The sequence below is a fragment of the Mandrillus leucophaeus genome, unplaced genomic scaffold (genome assembly GCF_000951045.1).
Source record: "Mandrillus leucophaeus isolate KB7577 unplaced genomic scaffold, Mleu.le_1.0 Scaffold1174, whole genome shotgun sequence".
Taxonomy (NCBI): Eukaryota; Metazoa; Chordata; class Mammalia; order Primates; family Cercopithecidae; genus Mandrillus; species Mandrillus leucophaeus.
Window position 1 is genome coordinate 382,507 of NW_012100032.1, and position 19,039 is coordinate 401,545.

The 19,039-nt window shown below is 48.2% G+C and overlaps 1 protein-coding gene across 3 annotated transcripts in view; it reads left to right on the forward strand.

Annotated features, from left to right (window-relative positions):
• SRGAP2 (SLIT-ROBO Rho GTPase activating protein 2) overlaps window positions 1-18,326 on the forward strand; it is a 254,817-nt gene extending 236,491 nt beyond the window's left edge. For 2 of the 3 annotated variants that reach the window (XM_012001022.1, XM_012001028.1), the window contains exons 17-22: window positions 38-262; window positions 4,334-4,413; window positions 7,103-7,283; window positions 8,781-8,927; window positions 12,516-12,840; window positions 14,944-18,326. In XM_012001022.1, coding sequence (XP_011856412.1) covers window positions 38-262; window positions 4,334-4,413; window positions 7,103-7,283; window positions 8,781-8,927; window positions 12,516-12,840; window positions 14,944-15,327 — 1,342 coding nt within the window. In that variant the 3' untranslated portion in view covers window positions 15,328-18,326. Of the gene's footprint in view, window positions 1-37; window positions 263-4,333; window positions 4,414-7,102; window positions 7,284-8,780; window positions 8,928-12,264; window positions 12,304-12,515; window positions 12,841-14,943 lie in introns of all 3 variants that reach the window. The other variant, XM_012001018.1, reaches the window with a different exon arrangement.
• The last annotated feature ends 713 nt before the right edge of the window (window positions 18,327-19,039 follow it).

A 19,039-nucleotide genomic window follows, 5' to 3' on the forward strand; every position in this document is an offset into this window, starting at 1 on the left:
GAGCTTTCCAGCTTACCCCCTTTCCCTTCTCCTCCAGTTTATCACAGTTCAGTGAAGAGAACATGATGGACCCCTACAACCTTGCCATCTGCTTCGGGCCCTCGCTGATGTCAGTGCCGGAGGGCCACGACCAGGTGTCCTGCCAAGCCCACGTGAATGAGCTGATCAAAACCATCATCATCCAGCATGAGAACATCTTCCCAAGCCCCAGGGAGCTGGAGGGCCCTGTCTACAGCAGAGGAGGAAGCATGGAGGATTACTGGTAGGGGGCTTGGGACGGGAGGAGGGGAGGGATTCACTAGCACACACTGGCATGGGAGCCAGATGGCCACACGAAAACCAAAGGGAAACACCCAGATCCTCCCAACTCCTCACTCCCAGGCTACCAGGGTCTGGGGATGGTATAGGCAGCCCCCACCTCGGCCCCACCCACAGACTAAATGCCACTTCTTGCCACCTCCCTTTTTGATGAGTTCTGAGTGGCAAGGGACTATTTTGAAAGATACTGACAACATTAATTGTGATACTAATCTCTAAGAAAGGACTTTTTATAAAGTTGCATCTTTATTAATCAACAGTGTCTCTCGGGCTTCTACTCTGCTCTGTATTGTGAGAAAAACCATCCTGGGTCCCAGGGAATTGCCTTCTTATTGGGAAGAGTTTAGATAAAAGGCATATATTCCTGACTGAGTTTTGTAAGCTGGCACTTCAGAATGATTTTAGAAATTTGTGAAGAGAAAGAAGGATCAGCCTTGTTTTTGGCAGGTTAGGGATGGTCCTCCCCTGAAGCAGCATTCCATTCTGTGGGGCCAGGTTTTCCATGACCTAGCTTCGGAACAGAGATCTAAAAGGAATCCCTGGGATATATCTTTGCTAGACCCCTCTGTTAGACAAAGAACAAATCACTATTTCCATTTTATGGATGAAGTCGCTGCAACCCAGAAAGCCCAGTGACAGTATTTTAGGCCACTCTAGTGATGGGAATTTAACCCCAATCTCATCTCTTAGTACAGGATACAGTCCGTTACCCCATGCCACCTGCCATGGTACCATTTACAGTGTCATTTTTTTTACTAAACACAAAGACAACTGCCTCTCTCTTTTAATCCCTAATGTCCCTACCTCCCCCCTCCTCCTCCCCCTCCCTTCTTCCCCTAAATAGTGTTTCAGCCTGAGCTGAAAGCACAAGCCAGCCCAAATCGGATTCCGTCTGAATTCAACATCTGGAACCAATTCGGCCAGCCCCATTGCTATCGACTGAGGTAGGGGAGGACAGGGGAGGTTGTTTACTTAATGAGAGGCCAATTGGGCCACACTTCTCCCTGACCCCCACAGAACATCCTCTTGCCCAAAGAGTGAAGAACGTGGCATTTGTGTTATGTGAACATAGTAATATCAGTGACATCCCTGGGTTCATCCCTCTCTGCTGTACTGCAGATTTCAGTGTCTGGGTCCAAGCTGGAGGAACCTATGCTGGCCAGCTGGGAGAGAAAGCTTTTTGTCACCGACAGATGGTTGGTGGTGACTGGGGAGGTTGTTGGTCACTTTAGGTCTCAGCCTACTGGATGATGAGCTCCAGGGAGCTGTCCTTGTGCATGTGACTTAGAGCTTTGGTTTTTCCCCTTGCATGAGTGGTGGAAAGCTGTAGAATAGCATTTCCTTCCTTCTAAAATCAGGCAGAACCTCCGCCCTCACTTCTCAAACATCAAACCACTGCAGGCTGTGTTCCAGTGCCCAGGGCACAGAGACCCCTACAGCCCTGGCCCCTGAGTCCCAGCCCAGTGGGACAGAGTCCTGGAGGGGTGTGGCTCACGGGCATAGACAGGCGGGTGCCTTCCTCTAGTTTCCTCCAAGTTATTCTCCCAACCTACCCACCTGTTTCTTGTGCACTCAACATTTATTAGCAGCCTCTGGAAAAACCACAAGATTAGTCAGGGAACATTACTACCACAGACTGGGTGGGAGGCCAGAAGCACCTGAGGAACAAGAGTCGGCGACCTTGGGTTGAGAGGGACCTGTGAAACCACTGGATTCACACCCACCTGGAAGGCTCATGGCCTGTCCTCTCCCTTCTTTGGGAAGTGAGAGAAGTGCCAGCCCTGGGAGCTAAGGCGGTGAAGGAGGTGAGTGAGGGTGGTAGAAGGGGAGATAGAGCACTGAGAAGAGAATGGAGAATGGTCAGGAGACCCAAACAGCCACGGAAAGGAGAGCACCAGGCCACATGGCCTCCCCACAGCTGTGGAGAGGAGAGACAAATCCATTTCACCACGCTTTCCGGTCCTGAAACTGGAACCCAGTTTTCTAGGACTACCTGTTGGGTGGCATGGTGGGCTGCTCCTGAGACCTCAGGTATTTTTGGGCCTGGGTGGGTGCACAAGGGCAAAGGCTGGGGATGAGGTGTGTTTCAAGAGAAGCATAGGATTTTAGGGCTAGAAGAGACCTCAGAAAGCATCCTCTTGCCTTTCTCATAAAGCAGTGGTTTTCCAAGTGAGGTCCCTGGACCAACAGCGTCTGTGTCACAAAGGACTGGTTAGAAATGCACATTATTTGGCTCCACGAAGACCCAGGGACACAGAAACTCTGAGGGTGGGGCAGTGTTTTTTAACAAGCCTTCCATGGCTCCCTGAAGTTTAGAACTATTGCCTTACTGGCTGGCCATGTAAATAAACTTGAAGCCCTGAGGGAAAGTTTGCCTTTGAACCTCTCCCCCGCCACCCCTAGCACCTCACGGGTTTCCAGAACATCACAAAATTCATCAGATTCATCAGATGGTTTTTAGCCCTAGAAAACAGTGAGAAATTGTGCCTACATTTTTTGACAAAGAGGAATCTCCATTTATATTCTAGAATGTTCTCTGGAGCCTGGGAAGCCTCCTTAGAAGTGACTTGCTCTACACAGGACGAGTTCTGAACTGGTCACCCAGTCTGTGAGGAACTTCCCAGGAGTGTAGGATCCATCTCATGGGGAATGAGGCTGGAGGGTTCCAAGGTGGAAACTGTGCGGCCAGGCTGCCGGGCTGAATGGGTGATGGTGCTTTCACACAACTGCCTGGAAAGCCTCACCTGTTACTGCCTACTACCAGAGGAAAAACTTTAGAAATGAACAGTTTCTGTACTTTTCAGGAAGTAAGAACTTCCTGGTGCCCATCCTCATGAATTCTGAAGCCCGCGAGCCAGGAGATCAGGAATAGAAATGACTTTCCTAGTAACCTGCCTATCCTTTCTCGATTCCTTACACTGGATGGTTTTTTTTTTTTTTTAAAGACAAGATCTTGCTCTGTCACCCAGGCCAGAGTGCAGTGGCACGATCATGGCTCACTGCAGCCTCGACCTCCCAGACTCAAGTAATCCTCCCACCTCAGCTCCAGAGTAGCTAGAACCACAGCATGCACACTGACTTTTTTTTTTTTTCTTTTTTTGTAGAGACAGGATCTCACTAAGTTGCCCAGACTGGTCCCAAACTCCTAGACTCAAATGATCCTCCCAAAGTGGTGGGATTACAAGCGTGAGCCACTGTGCCTGACCTACCCTGAATGATTTTAAATTTCATGAATTATTTCAAGAACTTGACCCAGCTTCTATCCCCTGCCCTCTAGTCCATAGCAAACTCCTGCCCTCTAGCCCACAGCAGATTCTTCCTCCCCTACTTTTGTTTCCCACCCACTCCTATGACTCGCCTTCCACTTTTTCACCAGTTCACAGTCTAAACTACAAAGCAACCTAGAGGCACCAACCAAAATGAGAAAGAAGGGAAGCAAGTACTATTTATTAAGCACCCGCTCTGTGCCAAACTTGTTACTAAATTACTTTATTAAGTCCTCACACAGCTGAGGATATAGATCATTATCTTCAGTTTATAGATGAAGCAGCTGAGGCTTAAGGGGATTAAGTAACTTGCCCAGGATCACACAGCTACCAAGTATCAGAGCTGGTTTTCGGATCCAGTTTTATCTGATGCCGAAGCCCAGTGTTTCCCTTCCACCCTGCGTCCCCCTTGAAAACCAGGAATGAATTCACGTAGAGAATCAGCCCTTGAGGAGTTGAGTTGTTCTCTATTTTCTAAAGAATTTAGCTTATACCTTCGAAAGGGCTTCCCTTTGTCTTGAGATATTCTAAGTTCCAAGTAGTCTCAAGTGGTTTTTGTAGCAGGAGCTAGACTGGAAAAACTCTAGAGCTTTGTATTTCATTATAAGCATTTGTCTATTGTGTGTACTTAGAATATAGAGCGAGTAAGATGGATTCAGTGCCCTTGCGCCAGGGAGGCTGTATGAAGGGGAAGAGGAGAATTTTATAAGCAAATGTTAATGTCCCGGTCCCTCTTGCTTCTGTTGCAGTGATAGCCCTCATGGAGAGACTACCTCGGTTGAAGACTCAACCCAGGATGTGACTGCAGAGCACCACACGAGTGATGACGGTACGAGGCCCTGCTTCCTGGTCAGTGGGGACGCCAGGGGTGAAGCAGAAGGAAGTGATTATATATCCTGTGCATCTAATGAACCTGTATGCCCAGTGGTCCCCTGAGGACAGGCAGTGAGCTCCCTGTCTCAATTTCATTCTCTTTCTTCCTTGGAGAGAGAGCCCACCTTCTCAAATAGAATTGCTCTGTATTAAACCAGAGGTGAAGAACTAGGCCTTCCATAGCCCTTCAGCCTTCTTGCCCCACCTCCCAGCTCCTTGTCTGGCCTGAGTGCAGCATGATGTTGGTCCCTTATAGCCTAGACTCCTGCCAGACAGCAGGAGAACAAAGTGAAGGAAATTTCATTTGAAAAACAGTAAACAATTGGGTGTGGTGGCTCACGCCTGTAATCCCAGCACTGGAAGGCCCAGGAGGGAGGATCACTTGAGTTCAAGAATTCAAGACCAGCCTGGGCAACATAGCCAGACCCTGTCTCTTAAAAAAAAAAAAAAAAATAGTCTGGCATGGTGGTGTGCAGCATCCCTGTAGTGCCAGCTACTTGGGAGGCTGATGTAGGAAGATCCCTTAAGCCCAGGAGTTCAAGGCTGCAACAGGCTATGATTGTGCTACAGTATTCCAGCCTGGGTGAGACAGTGAGACCCTGTTTCAAAAAAAAAAAAAAAAAGAAACAGTAAGCCTGGGGTGCGAAATAGCAGAGCTGAGTGCCCTGAACCCAATAGAAGCAAGCCAGAGAGAGTGGGAATGAGGATGTAGAAACCACATGCTTTCACGCCTACCGACTGGAAAAACTGACCCTTTCCAAAGTACAGACATGCGAGTGCCGAGCAGCCTGGTGGGCGTGCATCAAGGGGAGGAATGCTCAGCTGTCATCCTCAGGCCTCTCAGCAGTGCCCATGCTTTGTGAGGGTCTGTCCAGCCAGCACATTTCCCCTGCTTCCAACAGCTCCACACCTCCATTTCTGGATCACATGGGCTCTGGAAGTCTCAGCAGCTGACAAGGGGCCTCAGAATTTTCTGGGCACAAGAATGAAATGGCACAGTCTGTGGAGCTTTCCCTGTTCCTGCCTTGCTGGGAATTCTGCAATTCTTGGCCAGCTTTTAAAGGAGAAAATAAAATAGGACTGCTTATTTAGATCCTGATGTCGTAAGGATCCATATGATCATTTGCTACATTCGAGGAGGGGAGTAGGTGAACTAGGAAAATTAGTAGTGGGTTAGAGCCTACCTCGTGGCCAGCTCTGCTAGAGGCTTTCTGTATGTTATCCCTTAATCCCTAGTGAAATTGATATGGCTGCTATTTTACAGCTGAGAAAATGCAGGTCAGGGAGGTCGAGTAACGTTCCTGAGGCTATAGAGAACTGAGATGGGTATATTTAGACAGGCCTTCTCTGACCAGCCTCCTATAGTGAAATCTCCAACCCCTCCTGTTCAGGAGCAGACCCACCAGCTAGGGCCGTCTAGGCATGGTCTTATTTTTAAGCAGCCTTTCTCTCTACTTCCCAGAATAGCTGACTTTCATCTCAGGTTCCAGCTTTCTGGGAGCCTTCTCTTTGCTCTTTGATCTCTACCGCAGCCTAGCACAGATGAAGATAATGATTACAATAAGTCATGCACACGTACCACTTACTGTGGGCCGGACACTGTTCTAAGCACTTTTACAAATTGTAATTCATTGACCTTCATAACAACTTCATGAAAAAGACACTATCATTATCTCCATGTTACAGATGAGGAGACAGAAGCCCATACAAAAATGAAGATACATTGCATTTGTAAACCCCTTTTACTTTTTCAGGTTACTTTCATGTGTATTTTTTTCATAGATTGGTCACAAAATATATTTCCATATATTTTGCTCCTTGGAAAGTTGATTGAGCAAGTTATTTTCTCTTTATAGAGACAACAAGTTCACATTCTACTTACTGGGGGAATGGATAACATAAAATATTTAGAATACAGTATGATACATTTTCTACAATTATTGGAATTATTATATAATCAGAAAAGAAATAATGCTTAAAAATATAGTATGGCAAGTTTGATGATAGACGTCAAAAGCATAAAGAGCTTTAAAAGAAGTTACTGTGGAAAGCAGGGGATGCGGCCGGGCACGGTGGCTCACGCCTGTAATCCCAGCACTTTGGGAGGCTGAGGCGGGCAGATCACGAGGTCAGGAGACCGAGGCCATCCTGGCTAACATGGTGAAACCCATCTCTATTAATAATACAAAAAATTAGCTGGGCGTGGTGGCACACGTCTGTAGTCCCAGCTACTCGGGAGGCTGAGGCAGGAGAATCACTTAAACCCGGGAGGCAGAGGTTGCGGTGAGCCAAGATCAAGCCACTGCACTCCAGCCTGAGTGACAGAGTAAGACTGTGTCTCAAAAAAAAAGAAAAAGCAGGGGATGTTGAGTTGTGTTTTGATGTGTTTCATCAGGCAGGTAAGAGAGAAGAAGATTCCTGGTAGAGGGAACAGTGTGAGCAAAGGCAGGTAAAAGATGATACCAGTGCTTTCAGGATAATGGTACAGTCTGCATGGGAATTTCTTGCTTTATAGATCATCCATGGCTTCGTTTTCTAAGTTATCTTCCCACCACTGTAAGTTCAGCTAATTCAGCTTTTCCATCCAGTTTCCTGAGTCTGCAGGTCCCAAGAACGTGTGTTTACTTCTTTTCCACCCTTCTCAGAATGTGAGCCCATCGAGGCCATTGCCAAGTTTGACTACGTGGGCCGGACAGCCCGAGAGCTGTCCTTTAAGAAGGGAGCATCCCTGCTGCTTTACCAGCGGGCTTCCGACGACTGGTGGGAAGGCCGGCACAATGGCATCGACGGACTCATCCCCCATCAGTACATCGTGGTCCAAGACACGTACGTTGGGCCCATGGCATCTTTGCGGGTGGTCCCCAGCTGCTCTATGAGAGTGAGACTTCATTTCTGGAGCCATAGGACTGTGAGGGAGGCCAAGCCCTGGGGGGTCCGGTGCAGTCCTGAGGCTCACACAGTTCCTTGAAGAGCCCCCCCACCCCACTCCCTGCACTCAGTGGAGAATTTTTTTAAATCTCTCCACTATCTGTGCCCCCTGCAAATCACCCCCTAATCCAGTCATTTTAGAAACCTGCCAGCCAGCCAGCACTCATCCATATTTATACCTGATGAGTGATAACAAGGGGTTTTTATTTGACCACCTATATTTCTTTTCTCGAAAGATCAGGCTGGGAAAACATTTTTGCCTCCCTTTTTTTTTTTTTTTTTTTTTGACAACTATGCTCACCCCAACCTGTTGAGCCACTCTTCCACTTGCAAACTAAAATGACTAGTTTTCTAGGAGAAATCCGGCTTAAGCAGTCTTATGGAAGTGACCTAGTTCATTTAACCAAGATGAGGTTGATTTGGGGTAAGATGGGGGAAGGAGGGAAAAGGATGTCAAGGAACAAAGGAAACCTGAACTGGTCCCAGAGAGATCTCATCTGATAGGCTGTTGGTTGATTCTCACACTTTGAAGCAGTTGTCCCGTGGGCCCACCCAAGCCTACCCCCTGTCCCTTTGCCCTGCCTCTGTCCCCAGCTCCCCTCCCTTGGATACGATGCTGTCAGTGTTTTTAGTCCTTCCCTTAATATTATTTTTTAAAGGTTGATATCCTGAGTGAGTCTGCACCCTCCCAGCCTCTTCCCGGCTCGTTCTGCAGGGAAATCCTCCCTCTGTTGATAGCATCGCAAACCTGGTGGCAATCTGTGCGTGGACAGGACCCTCCCAAATTTAGCATTATGACTTCACTACAGGATCAAGAGAAGATGAATTGTGGGGGAGAAGGGGCTTTCTTTGTCATCAGTAGCCAGAGGGGCCAGGAGAGCAGTGGAGAGACCTGGGACCAGCTTGGATGCTCTGAGCGGGCCTAGAGGCGCTACGACAGTGTGTGGCGGTGTCCTGCCACGACGCCGCCATCTCCAGAGCCACCACACAGTTGACTGTCCTTACCCGGCAGTGCTCAGGACCTCAGCCGATAAACCACAACCTGGACTTGCCGCCTCCTTCTCCAGGAGGCCGCCCCAGCACGGCCTCCCCAGGAAGCAGCATGGGGTAGAAGGCAGATGCCTCGAATCCAGGTGTCCCCTAGCCACGCTTTCCTGAGGAGCTGAGGAGCCCGCAGAACTCAGCGGATTATTTATTTTTATTTAAACGACCCTTCAAAGGCCCTTAGGTTTCCTTGCCTCTGCTCACAGAACTAGCCCAGCCAGGTGTCGCTGCTGCCTCAGAGCTGTGTGGGGTCGCGTGTGTGTGTCGGGGGGCCATCTTGCCGATTTAACACTGCTTTTTGTGTTGTTGTTGTTTTCCCTCCTCCCTGCCTGCCTGCCCCTTCTCCCCCAGCGAGGACGGTGTCGTGGAGAGGTCCAGCCCCAAGTCTGAGATTGAGGTCATTTCTGAGCCACCTGAAGAAAAGGTGACAGCCAGAGCGGGGGCCAGCTGTCCCAGTGGGGGTCATGTAGCCGATATTTATCTTGCAAACATCAACAAGTAAGCTCTGCTTTTCATTTTCTGCTCCCCTGAATGACTTGCAACACCCAGCCTCACCCTCTGGCCTAACACCCCATCTCCATTCCTGTGCTGCACGTAGGGCTCCCAGCTCCCCCAGCCTAACAGTTTGCATGTGGTCACTGCTGCTGCAAGGCGGACAGGGCTGAGGATGCTGCTACAAGCCTCGGGGCAGGCCCACGTCTCCAGCTAGCTGCCCTCGTGCTGTGGAAGGGTGCTTTACTGTGTGTTCCCGCAGTGTCTATCCACCCAGACCTTTGTGGCAGTCTTACAGCTAAAACTTTGACCAAAGCTTTGGTCACTTTATGCAACCTGGTTTTGTACTGTTTCTCAGAGGTGCCTTCTTTTTTCCAATCCATACTCAAATAATAGTCTTTGATGTCTGTCTTCCTTGACCCGTGTTCGTGCAAAGATTCAAAGTCTGTGTGTGGCTTCTACTAGGCTGATGTTACACCAGGTGGGTTTATTGAGATATCATGTGTCTGTTCCTCCCCCTGTCCTGCATTCACTCCTGTGGAGGAAAGGAGGCCACAATGTCCCTAAAGAAAGCTTTGTCCTGAGCTCTTCATTCATTGGCTAACCCCTACCTAGCTCCCTTTTCTTCCGCCCTTTCACACCGGGAGAAATAATTTTCCATTTTGTTCCTATTGCTTTGGCCCTGTGTACTATTCTACCCCCTTAGTCCCTTTGCAGATCCCCACTCCTGCTCAGCAGGCTCTTACCTCTGACCCCCAGCTTTCATTGTGGCTGTTAGCAACATCCTGGGGTTTTAACTCCACCCACGCCCGATCTGGCTGTCTAGAGGGATTCTACGCCTGCGTGCTGCCGCCTCCCCAAGAGGCATTCGGGTTATTGGAGAACTAATCTCATCTCAAGGGGCCAGACACCAAGTCCCAAAGCCTACAGACCTCTTTCCGCCAGACCCTGAAACCTGGCCCCGTGCCAGCAGGATGACAAGCCCCAGGGCGCTCCTGATGAATATGGATTGGAGATGATGTACAGTTTTTATTCCCCTCTGGCTTTTGAGGAATGAAATGATTTGCACTTTGAAAACCTGTTAACCATAGCCTCTGGACACTGAGACTGGAAGGAGAATAAAGGATGCTTGTTGTTTTTAAACTATACCAGGTTTCCCAGATCTCTTGGCTTTTTTCCACCCAGACGGTAGCAGGGGGAGTGGTTGGGGCACGTGGCTCTTTTCCATCTCTTTCACCCTCAAGTTAGTAAAGTCATTTATTCAGATCACTTACTGAGTGTAGTTATAATTTAATTCAGACCAGTTAAAAAAAAATTGAGGAGTTTCTGTTTCTTCAGCACACTGCCCTGCTGGGAGGGCAAGCCAATATCAAGGAACTGTGGGCTAATCACATTTTTTTTCTTATTTACAATTCTATGTTAATTATAACCCTACAATCAAAAGGCCGTAATCCTATACTTAACCCAGAAACCAAGGCGGGGTTGGTGGAGGAAGAGTTAGATAATTAGTTAAGTACATATTTTTAAGCCATCATATATTTGATACCATTTGTGCATAGAAATTGTAGAGAGTAATAACTGAAATGGTAAACAAAAAAAGAAAGAAAAGAAGAGTATCTGGTAGAAAGTTAAGGTGATTCCCTTGAACTCCTTGCTTGCTGGCGTCAGGAGTCTTGGGATGGGGTTCTTGGAGGACAAGCCTCATCACCTGGTGGGTGGGTGAGCGGCGGCCCCCGGGCATGTCTGGCCCTTAGAAGTGAGTTGGCCTTTCAGTCTTACCTCCTGTCCCCCACACCACTCCTCCTCCGAAGTTCCTTCAGTTTCCTGAGTGCCCAGGTTCTCTCTCACCCCTGGGCCCTCACACCTGATGTCTCCTCACCTGGTCACCTCCTCCTCTCCCTTCAAGACTCAGCCCAAAGACTTAGCTCTTTGGGAAAGCCCTTTTGACATCCCTGAGTTCCCCAGGCTGAGTGAGGTGCCCTTATGCTGTATTCCAAAGGCACTTTGAGTACCTTTTGGTACTCACGCTGCACTCAGATTCCCCAACAGATTGAGCTCCTTGAACCCAGGAACTGTATCTTCCTTTTCTTTACATCCCCAGGGCCTGGCCCGGGACATGGCACACCACAGCCACCCCATAAATCTGCCTTCTCAGCAGTTTTAGCCTGTGAGTCAGCCATCCTCAAGCGGAAAAAGGAAAACAGCAAAGAGCTATTAGGGTGTGGCACTTCCATTTAATTCTACACATTTATTAAGTAGCTACTGTTGTGCCAAGCACTGCTGGTGGTTATTCAGAGATAAAAAAGACAAGGTCTCTGATCTCAGAGCTCACAGTCTGGCAAGGTAAAGACCCTATGGACAGGTAACTGAAAGGTAGCATCAGGTGCTCTGAAGGTACAGAGGAGGGAGGGGTCCATTCTTCCTGCAACTGGAGTTAGTGCTGCAGTGGTGCCAGTGCAGCTGGAGTTAGTGGTGCCAGGGAAATCCTTGCAGAGAGGGGGGTCATTTCAGCAGGGCTTTAGAAGACTCGGAGAACATCCTTTTTCCACTCGAGAACGGCTGACTCACAAGCCTAAAACTGCCAAGTGGACAGATTCACGGAGTGGCTGATACATGCCAGGTCCTGGGCCAGGTGCTGCAGGCAGAAAGATGAGGAAGACCTCAGCAGTGAACAGTACTAGGACTGACTTAGAGCACTGTCCCTACCTCACAGACCAGCTCCTTATCTTCAGAGTCTGACCCCTTCCCTCCTTCCACCTCAACTCCTGCCTAGGCCCCCATCTCTCTTGGATTCAAGATCAGAGCTGTTCAGCGGCCATCCAAATCAGAAGTTTCATTGCCTCTTAGATTAGACCTTTTCAGATCTGATTCCAAGACAAAATGAAATTATCCAGCCGCAGGCAACACTAGGATTCTGCCAAGCCATTTTGTTTGAGAGCCCTAAGTGGTCTGAAACAAATTCGCCCAGATCCAGGGTTCAGCCCAGTGCTCGGTGACTTGAGAGTCATGTATTTCCACACTAAGAAAATGCACAAACTGGGCCCTAACTCTGCAGTATTGCTGCCTCTTGAAAACTATTCTGTTCCATGCCTACAGAATAAGCAACAACAGCCTCTGGCCAGAGCCCAAAACAGTTACAGACTTTTTGGAAAAAGAGACATGCTAAAATTTAGAAAAGTTAACTATCCTCTTACCAACAATTCCCGACCTCTTTGGTGATGGTGAGACTTCTTCTCCTACCTGGGGCCTTAGGTTTCTGTTCATGGCAGGTCACAGAAGGGGCCTTTCCATGAATCTCTTTCCCATTAGAAACTTTCGCTTAATCAGACATTTTTTCTGACAGCAACTTACATCTTGACAACACAAAGCCCGTGACCACCAAGTAAGTATCTGTTTCTCCTTTGCCCAGCTTGGGGGTGGCAAGGGAATGAAGACATGGAGAATGCAAGAGAAGACAAAGCTGAGGACAGAATGTGTTCGTGTCCCTCTCCTTCCGAAGTCCCTGGGGGCCAACATCTGCCCCCTCCCACTTGTCCTAGCTTCCTTGGAGCCAGGGCTCCCTGATCACACTGCCCTTTCTGTTTGTGATTGAAGGCAAAGGAAGCGTCCAGAATCTGGGAGCATCCGGAAAACTTTTCGGAGTGACAGCCATGGGCTGAGCAGTTCCCTGACTGACTCCTCCTCCCCAGGGGTGGGGGCTAGCTGCCGCCCATCCTCCCAGCCCATCATGAGCCAGAGTCTCCCCAAGGAAGGGCCAGATAAGTGTTCCATCAGTGGGCACGGGAGCCTCAACTCCATCAGCCGCCACTCATCCCTGAAGAATCGACTGGACAGTCCACAGATCCGGAAGACTGCCACAGCAGGAAGGTCAAAAAGCTTCAATAACCATCGGCCCATGGACCCTGAGGTCATTGCTCAGGTAACTGTGGGCTCCTGGACAGACAGCATGAGTCTACATTCATCACTACCACTTAGTGCCACCCGCCTAATTATGACAGAACTTGAAACAGAACGATTATTTTGTATGTCATATACTGAGTATATATCCACTCTGGACCTGTGGACCCGGTAAGACAGCTTAATAAGCAGTCTGCCTGTCCCTCTCTCCCCAGGAAGAACCTAAAGACAGAATAAAATAAGCCTAGCTTCTTGCCCATACACTGACTATTAGGAAGGCTGTCGTAATTTTTAAAGCCAGTGTTAAGAGTATTTTGATAGCCCAAGTTTTGGGTCTAAAGACCTTGGTAGACTTTAGTGAAACTGCCCAACTATTGAGGCTCAGGTGTAATCCTGAGGCTCAGGTGTAATCCTGGCCACATTTTTTATATTGCTGTGCCCATCACCATCATCACGATTCCTAAGGCTAGTCTCTGGTACCGAGTGGGTATGATCAATTAACAACCTGCACCTGGTCTTAAAGACCTAAAAAAATACTCTGGCTGCAGAGAGCTCTGGTAACCAAAAGGATTTGCAGCAGCCCAAGCCTCCAGAGGCTGTGGAGATGAGCTCCCTGGTTGCAGGGTCTTCCTTCTGTGTAAGCACCACACTGATGACTCTCTGTTTTCCATGAAATATTAGAGATCCAACCCCACTTCTAAAAATCCGACTACCGGGGCCACTCCAAGCAGTTCACTCAGACGTCTCTCCCAACTATATAATTTTCATTAGACCAGGTAGGAACTAAGGGCTCATTGTTGCCTTCTTATCTCACCTGAGTTGAGATTCTCCTTACCCCATCTTCCAGGGGGTAATGGAGGCTGGGCATGGCTTACTTGTGGTTCTCTGCTTACAGAGATGTACCTGGCAAGCCCAGTATTGAGCTACGGGCCTGAGATGTCTTGCTTTGCTAGCCTTCTATTCTGTACCTCTATTTAAGCTCTTGGCTGCAATCTGCCTTGCACTACGGGTATCCTCCCAGCTCCCTCCTCGGCCAGGTGTTAATAGGAATGTCAGGAAAGGTAGACAGCTGGGACAGACTAGCTGTAGAGTGCGACTGAGGAGGGAGATGGAGTTCTTCCTGAGCATTTTAAAGGTTTGAGAATGTCACAGGGATGTGTGAAACTGAATCACTGTGAACACAAAGCATGCATCGCTCTGTAGGACAAAGAAACCTTAACTAGAGGACTTCACTTGGAATGTGTGAAATCTTTCCATGTGAACCTAATCCCAGGAAGAAATCCTGTGGTAGTTTGGGGGTGCCAGACACAGGTTTATGGGGAGGGAGCGGGGAGCTGGGAAGTCTCGCTGGGAGGCAGCTGGCTTGCATACAAAGGTTCTTTGGTTCTGCCTTGAGACCCTGGGCTAGGACTGCTGTTGGCTAAGATCTAGAGTGTTCCATTGATTTGCAGGCAATTGATCCACCTACGTGGGCTTTGGCTCCCCCTCCTGGTCACTCTTTGGTCCCCCCTGTGGTGATGGCTGGAAGGAAATGGTTTCAAATTGGACGCTGCCCTGAGCTGGAGAGGAGGGGCGGGGGGAGGTGTCTTGGGCTCCTGAAATTTTCCTCAGCCCCTGAGGAGGAAGGACTAACCCTCTTCACCTTTGGCCTTGAAGTCCAAGAGAATAAAGATCATACATAATCTCTACCACTTTTTTAAAAAGTGTTTATTATGTACAATTTCAAACCTACCCAAAAGCAGAGAGAACTGGATAACAAATCCCCATGTACTCATCACCAAACTCCTGGCCCTTCTTACTTTGTCCATGTTTCTCCTCCCCGCTAGATTATATGTCACTTCATCAATAAGTATTTCAATATCTGTCTCTAAAATCCAGGGTCTCTAAAAAAACAATCAACTACTTTTTCTAAAGGAAAAAAAAAAAAATCTCATGACAGTGAAAATCCCTCTGTCCCCCTTTCCCCACTTTCTGAGCATTCATATGTTGGAGGATTTGGGCCAAGTACAATAATCTGGACATCTTACGGTCGGTTTCTTCATGCCTTGGCCTGTGTTGTTGAAACCGGCTCCTTGGGGAATTCTCCCCTTATTTGCCTCACCTCCTCCTTTTTCCTGTTTTGCAGGATATTGAGGCAACAATGAACTCAGCCCTGAATGAGCTACGGGAGCTAGAACGGCAGAGCAGCGTCAAGCACACCCCCGACGTGGTTCTGGACACCTTGGAGCCCCTCAAAACCTCCCCAGTGGTGGCCCCCACGTCGGAACCTTCCAGCCCCATGCACACCCAGCTCCTCAAGGACCCCGAGCCCGCCTTCCAGCGCAGCGCCAGTACTGCTGGGGACATCGCCTGCGCCTTCCGGCCTGTCAAGTCTGTCAAGATGGCTGCCCCGGTTAAACCACCAGCCACACGGCCCAAGCCCACTGTCTTCCCCAAAACAAATGCCACTAGCCCTGGTGTCAACTCATCAACTTCCCCACAGTCCACTGACAAGTCTTGTACTGTCTGAGGGATATAATTTAATTGTTCTAGACAAAGGGATTATAGGGACTGACTGTTATTAAAATCTTCCTATTTAAGTAGCTTGGGGACTTCAGTTGAAAATTAGGTTCTAAGTTGTTCTTGCAGGAATTAGCCTCCCCGTCTCCCAAAACCTTGAGAATGAAACCCTTGGCATCGCCTCTCCCTTCCCACTGCCCTCTGCTTCCCCCAGTCGTCGTAATTCAGCCAGCTGCAGTCTGTACCGTTCTTAGGTTAGCCAGAGACAGGTTTTCATTATCAGGTCACTGTGAAATCTGGTAAGGCAGTCCCGAGGACATGGGCTCAAGTCTCAGTCCCCTCAGCCCACAGGGATGCCTTGACCAGTTGGTTGGCTACAGCCATCCAGCTTTCAGTGGCATCTTGTTTTGGGAACTGATTATAGAGAATCATATGTAGTCTAGTCTTCATTTTACACACACACACATATTTTACACACACACACATTTTACATACACACACACACACGTTTTTCTAGTCTCTGGCCTGTGTAGCCTCTCCTGGTCATAGACCAGTCTCTTTGTAAGTTATTGTGGCAGTTCACACAGTAGCCACCAGGGGTCTCTGTTTCCGTTACAAACTTCGTTCTGTCTGGGCCGGAGAACCTAGCCTTTGAAATTTCTCCATCATATGAAATATCACGGGATGGGACAATCCCGTAACCTGTTTCGGGTTGGGGGCTTTCTCTCTATGTTCTTTCCATTGATGTGAATTGGTCATTGGTGTTTGCTCTTGCTCTCCTCCATCCCCTAGAAGTACACCCCAGTCTTATTAAGGAGCTTTTAAAGTTTTTCTGAATGTATAGACATTTCTCGGGTTCCTACCTTTGTCTCTGATGGACCATTTTCCATTTAAGACATTTTCCTGTATAAGACAGTTTTATAGCTGGTTCGTTTTAGGGTAAAGAGTCTTAAGAGAGTTTTATTGTGTCTATGGCAGGTTTGGAAAAGGTAAGAAATGGGTCCTTTTTCCTCCTAATGTTTTTGGCACTTAAAACATAAAATTCATTATCCTATTAAAAAATTAAATTCAGCTTTGCTAATCCAGAAATTGTTCCCAAATGAAAACTTGTTTTAAGTACACCCCTTAGTTTGGTTATTTTACAAGGTCTCTCTTCAGGGACCAACAGGGGCTTAGAGAGCCTTAGTTAGATTAAAGGGAGACCCTGCCTCCTAAAACCAGTTTTCATTGATCCAAACAAGGACAATTAAGGGAACTCTGACCCCACGGGTTCTCAAGTCTTCCCAAGGCCGGAATCTAAAGAAAGTTAAAATTTGAATGCTGAATATTTTGGCTCTACTCTGGCCTTTTTTCTGGTTCCCTTCCAAAATGCACAAATATACCCTTGTCTGCTCCAATCCAGTCTCCAAACCTGGTGTCCGTGGTCCTGGCCCCCCTAGCATCATGCTATCCCAGGAGTACCAGGACCGGAGACATCCACAGCCAGGCTCATGGTTCTCAGACAGCAACTTGAGTTAAAGCTGAAACTCATCCTTCTTCTCTGTGTTTTCTGGTTTAAAAGCTGCACTTACATTTTGGCCTTATTATTTTCTGTAGTTCAGGAGAGATGGTGGGTTGCCATTCAGGTAGGAAAATCTGAGTTTTCTTATCTTTGACCTAGAAGAGATTATTTTTGGACGAACATGTGAAATTGGTGGTTACATCTATGGAAAGTGGTAGGATTTTTTTTTTTTTTAATCCTGTGCAAAGGAAAAGAGGTGCTTTATGGGAAATCACTAATGAGAAGGCTAACCTGCAGCACCAGAGAAACCTTTCCAAGTGCTAGAAGGGAGAACTAAAGAACGGCAGTGAAGTGAGTCAGCCTGGAAGAGGCAACCCACAGTCTTGGTGTTTGTTGCTGTTTCCTGACCTGTTCTTGCCTGTCACCTGGGCCTATACAGGTCCTGAGCCAACAGGGGGCTTTCATACCCAAGGATCTGTTTCCTTGCTGAAAATGAAACCCCATCTTTCACTTTACATTCCTTTCAGTACAACTGATCAAAACTGGTACCCACACTTGCCGTTTCTCCCTCTCTCCAGCACACTCCCCTCTAAGAAAGTAAAAGCAAAGCTTTCTTAATGGCAACGCTTTGGGCCTGTTCTGTTGCTCCTGCCTTATTTCTCTTTCAACCCTGTATGTAACTCGTGTTCACCATCCCCTTGATCAGTGTCCATCCGCGCTAATTTGCATCATGAACTGAACAGTGTGTGAGTGGTCCCCTACTAAACCCAACTCTGGGGGCAGAGCTGTCTTCCCCATCTCTGGTGCTCCTGACACCTGTGAGATGGTCCTGTCGAGAGGACTAGGAACCGATAGGAGGAGAGTCCTTCTCGGCAGAGCTCACTGCAAACAACTGGAATTGAGGTTGCACACTGTGATTTTTACACCGAAAAGCCAAAAGGAGCTGGCCATCCAGGGCCTAGGGAGACCAGCCTTCCTCAGCTATGCTTGCCGAAACCAGCATGATGCTTCAAAGAGCCCTGCTCTGCCCCTCATGGCATGGATCCTTTTCCTGGTGTGGACTCTGAAGGGTCAGTCTTTGGGGAAGAGAGGTGGGGTGGGGCTACTAGCATCCCAATTTAGAAAATAGAGGAGTTTGTAGCCAGAAGCCTGTAAACTGGAAACACTGGTCTCAACCAACCTCCTCAGGGCGCCCTGGCTTCTCCCCAAGGAGATGAGGAGCAGTGATGCCAGCACCAGAATGCGCAGAGCACTGGAAGGGCTGGTGCAGATCTACTTCCCGTGCGGAAGAGAAGTCAGATCTTCCAGGGAATCGCAATGTGGTGGCGTCTGACTTGTATGTCACATTTGTGTAAAATGGTATATTCTTTAAAATAGTGTTGATAACTGGAATATTGTATGTATGCTTGGAGATGCTTTGTGTGAACCTAAGACTGTCACTCAACAGATGTTGGATTGGGGAAAATCCAAAGCACAACTTCAAAATAAAATACATTTTTAGGTTTCGATGCTGCAGTTCATATCCCTTCTCTCCTCTTTGAAATCTCTGATTCAGGACTCCAGCTGCCCAGGAGGGATTTTGATTCGTCTGTGCTAACAGAGCCCTGCCTGGCAACAGAGAGAGCAACGAGATGACCTTACAGCCAGCCACCTTCTCCCTCCCCACCAAGGCATAGCACACTTGCATTTAGAATGGGAGGTTTTTCCCCCAGCATTTCCATTTAGCCTGTGTGTGGATTCTCATAGGTTTTGTGGAGAGTCTTCCAGCTCACCATTGGACCGCCTGTTGCCATGAGAACCATTGCCTTCGCAGAATCCACCTTCCTTGTTTTCTATCTCTAGTCAGATTTCCCCACTTCAGGGAGTGGGGCCTAAGAAGTTGCTTAGAAACTTGGCAAGCTACAACCAAGGGTGACTAGAGGTTCTCTTTCTTCCACAACCAAAGCCCTGAGTCATTCTGCCCTTGACAGCCCCCTTCCTCTGGGAGAAAAGCTGACCAATTTGCTTGTGCTGTTGGTGGGAGTGGGGGATACAGGTGATAGATTGTGAGTCTAGCACAGCTTAAGTTCAAGGGTGAAGTTATTCAAAGGTAACAACTTGAAACAAATCCTAGAGCTCCTAGGGCCAACACTTACTTTTAACAGGCTTGTTCTAATACCAGATGCCCCTGGGGATGGATCACATCTCTCCAAGTGGGTACCCTGTGTTCAGTGGTAATGCA